At 53.9% G+C, this 9,859-nt stretch overlaps 1 protein-coding gene across 2 annotated transcripts; it reads right to left on the reverse strand.

Moving 5' to 3' along the window:
* Positions 1-4,513: 4,513 nt before the first annotated feature.
* On the reverse strand, positions 4,514-9,659 carry OTX2 (orthodenticle homeobox 2). 2 transcript variants are annotated; one of them, XM_072038131.1, is made up of 4 exons: positions 9,479-9,659; positions 7,877-8,094; positions 7,346-7,497; positions 4,514-6,128 (listed from the first exon to the last, which is right to left on the reverse strand). In XM_072038131.1, the coding sequence occupies exons 2-4, from the start codon at positions 7,971-7,973 to the stop codon at positions 5,508-5,510; spliced, it is 870 nt and encodes a 289-aa protein (XP_071894232.1). In that variant the 5' UTR covers positions 7,974-8,094; positions 9,479-9,659; the 3' UTR covers positions 4,514-5,507. The 2 variants fall into 2 exon arrangements, with proteins under 2 accessions (XP_071894232.1, XP_027315034.1); XM_027459233.3 differs by lacking the exon at positions 9,479-9,659 and adding an exon at positions 8,527-8,719.
* Positions 9,660-9,859: the final 200 nt, after the last annotated feature.

Genomic DNA, 9,859 nt, shown 5'->3' on the forward strand with positions numbered 1-9,859 from the left:
AAGCCAACCCCACGGTGCCTCCTCCTCGGGATGCTGAGCAAACACCCTGGCAGCGCCTTGCACTTTAATCTCAACTCCTCGTTCGCAGCCCCTCAGCAGCGCTGCAGCCCCCAGGGCGATGCCCTCACCCAGACGGGCTTCCCTGGGAGCTGGCTCCAGATATTTCATGGCTGCAGAGGAGCCTGATTATCCCGAGGGGTCAAACCTACAGCCCCACATCTCATGAAAGAGCTGTCGTGGTCCACAGAGTCCCCAAAAATCAGTGAGCGTGGTTACACGTCCTTCCACAGCCGTGGCACGGTGGATGGAGGGACACTTTGCTTTTAACAGCTGTGTCAGGAGATAAATCAGCTTCAATTCCACTTTTAGCTGGACCCAAAAGCGTTTGCAATTTGCTGCTTCTAAAGGAAATGAGGGTGCAGGAGGGCTCAGCCCCACTGGGGCTGCCTTGCCCCAGACCCACAGGACAAGGGGACCCCATGGAGGCTCAGGCTGTGCATTTTCTAGATGATAACAGCTCCGGTAGAAATATAACATCTCTTGTTACCAGCACCCACAGTAGAATAAACACCAGGCTCCTTATCCCTGCTTGTGATGGGTGACAAGGCAGGAGCCACAGGTTCTCATTGCCACAGCTCATCATATGGACCCCAGCCACATGATGCTGCTCCCAAATCTGTTAAAATGAAGAACAGGGAAGGGACTGTGCCGAGGAAGATGCTTTCTTTTTGGCACATCCCGCACTAAGAAGTATTTGCCGATAAGCTGATAATCAGGTGGCCCGGCCACCCCCGGTACGTTAGACCTTGCTGCTTAGAGAATATTTGGTCATACAGCATCTCCATTAGGAGTTTGTAATCCGCTATCACGGCATTTGAGAGCCATTTCAGTGTAAGGAGATTTTTATTAATGGTTCATGAGCCTAGAAGTCAAAATTGACTCTCAGAGCAGATTTTAACAGTTTGTGCAGCATTTATATGTTTATCTGTCTGTTTGCCACCTCTTCTAACCCCACCATCACCTCCCTCCTCTCTGCCACAGAGCAGAGGTGCAGCAGCATTAGCAGCAGCAGGGAGACAGCAGGCTCTGATTCCTTTCCTTTCCTTTCCTTTCCTTTCCTTTCCTTTCCTTTCCTTTCCTTTCCTTTCCTTTCCTTTCCTTTCCTTTCCTTTCCTTTCCTTTCCTTTCCTTTCCTTTCCTTTCCTTTCCTTTCCTTTCCTTTCCTTTCCTTTCCTTTCCTTTCCTTTCCTTTCCTTTCCTTTCCTTTCCTTTCCTTTCCTTTCCTTTCCTTTCCTTTCCTTTCCTTTCCTTTCCTTTCCTTTCCTTTCCTTTCCTTTCCTTTCCTTTCCTTTCCTCTTTACCATCCTTTTCCTTTTCCTTTTCCTTTTCCTTTTCCTTTTCCTTTTCCTTTTCCTTTTCCTTTTCCTTTTCCTTTTCCTTTTCCTTTTCCTTTTCCTTTTCCTTTTCCTTCATTCTCTATTTCCCCTTCATTCCCTTCCCTTTCTCTCCCCGTGCCCCCAGCACATCCCCTCACCAGCCCAGCCCCTCGTGGTGCCCTAACCACAGCCCCCAGCCCCTGCACAGCCCCTGGCACAGGCAGAGCTGCTTGAACCTGCAGGCACTGGTGCTGTGGGCATCGCTGTAGCCATCTGTGCTATGTGCCCTTGTATACATGTCAGTATATATCCAATGATACGTGCATTTAGTCAGTTGGCATTTATAGATACCCATCAATAGCTGCATTTATACCGGGGGTTGGTGCCACGTGGGTTTGTAGATACGCATTGGGGGGTGTGTTTGTGCTCTCTGCTTTCTCAGAGTTGCATTTCTACATGCGTGTTTATGCTCCATGCATGTGGCTGTGCACGTTGATATCAGTGTTTGTGCTGTGTGCATTTATAGACATGCACCGTTTTGCTCCACACATGTCTATGGAGGGGGCGTGGGGGTTAGGCATGGGGGCTCTGCAGCCTGGGGGGGCTTTCATCCATCCCCTGTCTTTGGGAAAGGGAGAGGAGGAAGGTAGCAAAGTCAGGGGTCCTTCTGCTGTCCCCTCTCCCTTCTCAGTCCCCAAATCTGGATGGGGCCCAGGACCCAGCCTCAACCCTCACAAAGTCAGACCCAACCTCAAGCCCAGCCCCAAGCCTCCAAACCTTACCCTCCCTCCAGCTCTCCTCCCCCAGCCCCAAGGCTGGGTGGAGGGGGGGCTTTGGGGGTCCCTCTGCTCCCATCAGGGAAGCTCTACTGTGAGTCCCTAAATCCAGATTTAACCATATTTATCCCCCATCTCCTTGGAAACCGGCAGCCTTGGGCATGTCGGGCTCCTCCTAAAACGTGATCACCCCAAAACTCGTCCCTGTTTTGGGGCTCTGCCCCAGCTGAGCCTGGGGCAGGGTCAGTGATGCCTGGCCGAGGGCTGAGCAGTCAATAATTCCCGATTGTTTTATTTGTTTTTTCATTTATTTTTTTTCCTCCAGTGAGAAACTTCACCTTGCAGAAAGGGAGAGGATTTGCTTATATATGTAGATTTGGGGGTTGGGGGCACCTCAAATCTGACACACAGCTAATCAGCTCTTTGCCCCTAAATCTGGCTTCCCAACACTAAACCGAGAAGGTGCCCTGGCTTTCCTACTGATTGTATTAGATCCAGAGTCCCCTTCTGCAGCCTCGGTTCAGAGGAAAGAAATTTAGCCAGAAGGAAGACCTAAAACATTAAAAATGAAAAAGGAGTTAAAACATTCTTTAAATAATATATTGCATTTGCTGGTTCACCTTGGGATTTTGCCCTTTGCCCACATGAGTGCCCGTTTACATTAAAAACAGAAAACAGGTAGAGACAATGTGAAAAGTGCAAAAGGCTGGGCAAAATTCAGAGAAATCCCTGGTGCGAATTGGCTTTTCTGATAAAAGTGAGCTCCAGCTGAAGGAGCTCATCCCTAAAAGACGGGAAACCACTCAGGAAAGAACAGCAAAAGATAAGATGGGAAAAGGAAAACGGTAAAAGTGCTTCTAAAGAGGCTTAAAAAAAAATCAAATGCTCACAAAACAAAGAGCTTTTCCAGGCAGGTGCGGTGCTGTGCCCCAGTTCAACAAGGATTTGGTTTTATTGAGTGTATTTTGCTTGAATAGTTTTTTTGGGGGGGGTTCAACTCCATCGGCTCGCACCACGACAGCAGAGCAAGGGAACCTCACGCCTCACTGCCTGGGAGCTGCTGGTGGTGGGGACCCAGAGCCATCCCGAGGCACCTCCCGAGCCTCCCCTGTGTGTCTTCCTCTGGGTTAGAGCCATAAAAATGCACAAAACTGGGCACCGAGCAGCACAACATCTCGCCTTCATCCATAGCTGGCCACTTCGCTGAGCGCCGGAGGGTGCTCGGCATAAGGGATAACCACTGCTGGCAGTTTGGGGGCCCAGTGGTGTGTAAATAGAGGCAACCAAAAGAAGGAGGCTCCTTGGGCATGCACGGACCTCATGAGGGGCAAGAAAAGCTGAGGGATGCTCGGGGCTGTGAGGAGACATCATGCTCCCTGCTCCCGGTGCTGCACGGGCACCGCGGCGAGGTGACGGTGGCCACCGGTGCCGCATGCTGGTGCCTCCAAGCAGCTTCACGAGGAGGAACCTGCCGGGGACAGGAGCACAGAGCAGGCTGCTGCCTCCGCCTTCCTCTCTCTTTCCACCAGTTCATTTGTTTGCTGCATTAAATCCAAACCAGCTTCAGGGCTCACGCAGTCCCACGCGCACACGTGAAGGAGGGGCAGAAACAGCCACCGTGAGAGGGGACATTTGGGAAGGGTCTAATCCAGATTCAGCTCATGAAATTGTGGCTTAAAAAGCAGTCCTCCTCCTTCTTCAGGACCTCAGCTATGACACAAATCCTGCACGATGCTCCCTGTCCCCCTTCTCCACCCGGATTACCCCAAGAAGTTCAGGGCTCTCCCTAAACATGGCTCACAAACACCATCCCTCCGCCAAAGGCTGAGATTGGGGAAAGGGGACAGGTTGGAAACACGTTGTGTTTTTTTTTTTCCCCTTTAAAAATCGATCAATAAATAAATATAACCTTTCATTTTGCTTCTTTCACTGCCCACAAAGAAATCCCCAGGCGGATTTCTTCCCCCTGCCCACGGAACCAGGCGGAGCCGGCGGCATCGCCCCATTCAGCCCTCGCGGGCGCGATGGAAAGGGAAGACAACCATCGAGTGTGCTAGAACCATTTTAATATAATTATACATATCTGCCAAATCCAGGAAAAAAAGGTTTATGCATATATATCTTTTTTTTTTTTTCTCAGTTAACATCTGCAAGCATAAACGACAATGAATTTCTCGGTTTAAATTCATCCAGGTCAGAGCAACTGCCCGAAGTCCTGTTTGATTTGACGGCTACCGCCGGCGTGGCCGGCGGTAAGTGAACTCCAGAGGAGCTTAATGTCCTTGGGTGTTTTTTTTTTTCGGTCTTTTCTCTTTCATTCAAAGACAGTTTGTTGTAAAAAGTTTCAGTGCAGTTCACCTCTGGTGAAAGGCGATCATGTATATTTTTTTTTGTGGTTTTATTTTTTTTTTCTAATATATTTTTTTTTTTGTATTTTTAAAAAGATGATAATAGGTAACTCAGTTGCTCTGAATTTCACTTATAATTATAACCTATTTAAATCACAGCAGAACTCCCGCTGGTGCGGAGTTCGTAGTTGCATACAATACAGGAGATCACAGTTTTGAAGTCTAGCACAGATTAAAAACCACAGATGTACCATTTATATAAGACACACACTGATTGTCTCTTAAAAACTACATATTGACTCCTTATGAACATTATTTTTTTTTTCTTTAAATAAAGTAGTGCAGCTAGGACAATCAGTCACACAACCCACACAGCCCTGAACCAAGTTCTCTCAGTGCCAACTTGAGCAAGTTGGGCATGAAACAGTTGAATGAGCTCAAGAGAGAAAGAAAGAGGGAGGGAGGGAGAGAAAGAGGGAGAAAAAGAGAAAGAGATGCTGTCCATTCCGAATATTTTAACCAAGGGTTGGCTAACACATTGGAAACCTCTGGGTGAAGGATCTTTCCACGCACACACAAAAAGAAATAAAAACCTAGACTTTTTTTTTTTTTTAAACTGGCCCATAGGTGGAACGATCTCCCACCTCTTCCAAACAAAGAAACCCAACAATTTGCCTAAAACTATAAAGAACACAGATTGGTCTGTCTGTTTTCTGCTCACTAGATGATCTGTCCGTTTAAGGCCTTCCTCCTCCGTTTTCCTCTTTGTTATTCCTTTTCCAGAGCGTCTGAGCAGGAGATGAGTCTGAACGTGGTCACACCAGCACTGTCCCTCTTTTGTTGCTGTTGTCGTCGTCGGTTTTTTTGTTCGTTTGTTTGTCCGTTTGTCCATTTGAGTTATTTTCTCTTTAATTTAACCAAGACCTGACTAAAACTGGAGCGTTCGGCCCAGCGTGTTCGTTCTCGTCGCGGTTTCTCGTACGGTCACAAAGGTTCCCCGCGGGCCTTCACAAAACCTGGAACTTCCATGAGGATGTCTGGTCTTTATAATCCAAGCAGTCAGCATTGAAGTTTAACTTCCAGGAGGCGGTTTGGTCTTTATAATCCAAGCAATCGGTGGTCGAGTTAAAGCCCAAACTGGAGGCCCCGTAGCCCTGGGTGGAGAGGGAGGCCGGAGACTGGTTGAGGTGGCTGGTGACCGCGTTGGCACCCATGGGACTCAGGGTGGCCCCCGGTCCGGGCAGCTGGTGGTGCATAGGGGTCAAATAAGATCCACAGTCCATCCCTCCGAAATAGGAGGTCGAGCCAGCGTATCCTTGGCTGTAACCTGAGGCCTGGGTGTAGGTCATGGGGTAGGACCTCTGCATGCAGGAGGAAGAGGTGGACAGGGGGTCGGAGAGCGGGGAGATGGACGCCGGGCTCCAGATGGACACGGGGGCGCTGCTGCTGGAAATGGTGGGGACCGAGGTGCTGGAGGGGGGCGTGAACTGCCCGCTGGTCCCGCTCTCCGAGCTCACTTCCCGGGCCGGGGAGTTCTTCTTTTTGGCCGGCCGCACCTTGTTCTGGCCCCCGTTCTGCTGCTGCTGCTGCTGCTGCCGGCACTTGGCCCGGCGGTTTTTGAACCACACCTGGAGACCGGGAGAAAGGGAGGGGAGGATGGAGGGATGGAGAAAAGCCTCGCCTTAGGGACACGCAGGTACCCCAGGGCTGAGAGCCGGCGCTGGGGATGGGGACGGCTCCGTGGCCAGCGGGGCTTTGCAAGGCTCCCCCTCCCCAAGATCGTTAGTATTAATACTAACGAGGGCAAACAGGCAAACCAAAATGCTTAATACAGTCACTTTTGGGGAAAGCAGAGGGGGACACTCCCTTTTTGCAGCTTGCCAGCCGGTGACCCCCCAAAATCACCATTTAAGGCCTGTTGAAGCCCTCGATTAGAAACAATAGAGCAAAGGGGGGAAACAATTAGGGGAACAGAGGCAGAGGTTTGGGGGCGGTTGCAGATGTCTCATTTACCCCTAAACAGGCTCTCTGCTCTCCACCCCCAGACAGGGGTGGCCCCCAACCCATCTCAGCCTCTCCTAGCAAGGTGCTGTGAGGAAATGGCTGGGGTCGAGCATGGGGAGGGGGGTCCTGGTCCCCATGGCTACGCTCTGCAGGGACACAGCCCCAGGCTGCTCTGTGACCAGGGCCATCCTTGCAGGGAGGTGAGAGGCACAGGCAACATAGGAGCTTCCCTGCCCCTACTGAAGGGTGCCCTGGATCCGTACTGGGGGCAGCACAGGTCCTTGGACCCTCCTCCTGCCCCACAGCAGCACCACCAGGATGGTGTCCGGGTTGGACCCCTGCAGGCTGCCCCAGGAGGAGGCACAGCCCAGCCTCAGCAGAGGTGTCTGTCCCAAGGCCTCCCCTCTCCAAAACCCCTCCAAAAGCAAAGGAAGCCCCTGGGTCGTGCTGGTGTAAAAGGGGACCCCAGCCCAGCAGCAAGGATGTGGGGGGGGCTTGGGGAAGGGGGGATGCTTTGTGGCCTCTACATGTGCCTATGAGACCAGCTGGGACGTGGCCAAAGCAAGGTGCAGGGCATGGGGATGTTGGGGATACCCCCCCAAACCAGGATGACCGAGGGGTCTGCACCAATCCCCAGAGCTCACTGAGGAAGGGGAGGCCAGGCTGCGACCCAGAGGGGGCAAATCACCACTCTGACCACCCCAAACACCCTCACCCATATGTGAGCATCCCTCAAGGGCTCGATGGGGCTGGCCCCATCCTCTAAAACATCCCCAGTGGGCTGGGGTCTGGGAGAGGACTGAAGGGGGGGGAAGCAGACAGGGTCCCCTCCTGTTCCTACCTGCACTCTGGACTCGGGCAGGTTGATTTTCAACGCCACCTCCTCCCGCATGAAGATGTCGGGGTAGCGGGTCTTGGCAAAAAGGGCCTCCAGCACGTCCAGCTGCGCCCGGGTGAAGGTGGTGCGCTCCCGCCGCTGCTTTCGGGGGGTGGCTGCGAAAGGAGCCGGGAGCCCTGGCTGTCACTCAGTGTGCTCAGCCCCCGGGGGACCCCCTCCAGGGACCCCCCCAAATCCTCCCCGGCTCTCCCCGGTGACCCCCAGCCGCATCCTTGCGGCAATCCCGGCGCCTCCTCCCCAGCCCTCCCTGCAAGAGGCTGCCCCCCACCTCCAGCAGCGGGGTGGCCCCGGTTTTGCAACCCCATAGAAAGGTTATAAAGGGTGGAAAAATAAAAAATAAAAGTGAAAAAGGAAGGGAGAAAGGGGGACATCACAGCACCGCGCTCCCCGGCGGCTTCTGCTGGGGGAAATCCGCGGGGCAGAGGGGACAAAAAAGGGGAACGGGGGGAAAGGGGAGGAAAAAACGTGGCTTACCGGGATAACCGACGGACGGGTGCAGCAAATCCATGCCCGAGGTTGTGAGACTCAGGCCATTGACTGCATAAGGTGGTTGCTTAAGATAAGACATCATGCTAAAGTTGTAGCGGGGAGGAGAGTTGGCCGAAATCCGGGCGAGGGGGAGCCGCCCGAGCGCCCTGCCTGCCCCGGGCGGTGCCTGGGGGTGCCGTCGGCCGGGGGGGGCCGCCAGGTGCCTGCGGAGGGGAGAAGGAGGGGGGGGGGGGTCAGGGAGCCGGCTGCCCCCGGCTTTTATCCCCACTGCCTTCCCCCGCCGATCCTCCAGCTCTTAAACCGGCCCCCAGCCGGATTTGGGAGCCGGGAGAGACTGAGCAGATAAACGCATCCCTCCCCAAAAAGACAGGGAGGGAGGGGAGGGCAGGGAAGGGGGGGGGGGGGGGCACGTCCCATCCAGTAATTACTGCCCGAACAAAACCCCCCATGCCTTCAACTGCCCGCATTGTACGGCTGCCCGGGGCATTTGCATAGGATTCCCGGCCGGGCACCAGCTAATTGTCTCAAGCAAAACTTGATTGGGGCCATTCGCAGACACAAAGAACCCCTCGGCTAAATAAATAATGCAGATAACAAAGCCCAAGGGTGAGAAACAAAGAAACAATTCAAGAAACCTATCTCTCCCCTAGTCTCTTGCAAGGACTTTAATTATCCCAGGTTTGGGCAACATTCAAGCCTCCCCCCCCTGCCCTTCCCCCCGACGATGCCGCATTTCAGAGCTCAAATGCCCGCTCGGGCAGAGCCAAACTTTTCTGCTCTACCGCCATCAGTCCACGCCTGCAGTAATTTCCACCGGCCATTTGCACCTAATTAGTACTCCGGGTAATTAGATTTGGAGGCAAGTAACAGATTTATTAGGCTTTCAAGAAACTCTTGATGACGGGGCTGGAGCTAAACAAACACCTCGCCAGCGGCTGCGGGCACCCCCGGGGGGGGCTCCCCAGTGGGACTTGGGGGACCCCCAGAACCAAAAATACCCGACGGGGGCCAGCCCCTGGCTTCTGAAAGGGTTAAGGTTGGTCCCCGCGGAAAAAGTGGATTTTTAATATATTTTTTTTTCGCCAAATCTCGCCTCCCCTCCACCCGCGGCGGCCGTCGGAAAAAACGAAGTCGAGCGCAACTTTTTTGCCCCGAAACCCCCAAAACTCGCTGTTTCGGTAAAGAGCGGCCAGGGGAGCGGAGCCGTAGCTCCGGTAGGGCTGAGAGATGCCGGGGGGCTCCGGCAACCCCCCCCCTGCACCCCCGCCGCCTTCCCCATCGCCATCCTCGGCTGTGTCGAGAGGCTCCGCGGGCGCGCATCTTGCGCGGCTCGGCCTCGCTTAAACGGGGGCAAGGAGCCGGGCCCCGCTTTTAACACCGTGCCCGGGGGGGTGGGGGACACGAAGGGGATCCGCTTTGCCGGGGGGGGGTGAACCCCCGCTCCGCACCCACACCGGAGCCGCCGATTTGGTCGCCACCGGTTGCGCGGGCGAGCAAAAGTGGTTTCGGGGCGCATCGGAAAACGAGCAAACGAACCCCCCCAAAATTAAAAACACTTAAAAAAAATAATAAAACGAGTGTTCCCACTCTTTCCCCTCAATCCTCCTGTCCTCGTAAAGGCGGCGGAGCACGGCCAGGAGCCACCCGCGGAGCCGCTCGTCCGCGGCCGCGCAAGCGGGGAGCAACGGCTCCGCTCCGCAATCTGTCACCTTTCCCCCTCCTCCCCCCTCGCTCCGCAAAGATCCCGGCTACCAGTTGCTCTGCCCTCGCTCAATAATAATTACCCCGTCCGAGAATTAATTATAATAAATGTTTTCTTGATAAACTAACGAGATAATCCGGGCGGCACACGCTCCCTAATTACGGGCCACCGGCCCCAGCCCCGCTGATGGCCCGGGCTGATTAATGCAAGGCAGCGAGCCGCGGCCGGGAGGGCAGGATGAGGCCCGGGCAGCCACGGCTCCATCC

Source organism: Anas platyrhynchos, chromosome 5, assembly GCF_047663525.1.
Source record: "Anas platyrhynchos isolate ZD024472 breed Pekin duck chromosome 5, IASCAAS_PekinDuck_T2T, whole genome shotgun sequence".
Taxonomy (NCBI): domain Eukaryota; kingdom Metazoa; phylum Chordata; class Aves; order Anseriformes; family Anatidae; genus Anas; species Anas platyrhynchos.

What these genes read in the sequence shown, in the direction of transcription:
- OTX2 (XM_072038131.1), bottom strand. Translation starts at nt 7,973, where the DNA reads ATGATGTCTTATCTTAAGCAACCACCTTATGCAGTCAATGGCCTGAGT. An exon ending in CCCGTCCGTCGGTTATCCCG is followed by an intron (nt 7,498 to 7,876) that starts GTAAGCCACGTT and finishes CTCCTTTCGCAG; the next exon opens with CCACCCCCCGAAAGCAGCGG. An exon ending in TGCCCGAGTCCAGAGTGCAG is followed by an intron (nt 6,129 to 7,345) that starts GTAGGAACAGGA and finishes CCCGGTCTCCAG; the next exon opens with GTGTGGTTCAAAAACCGCCG.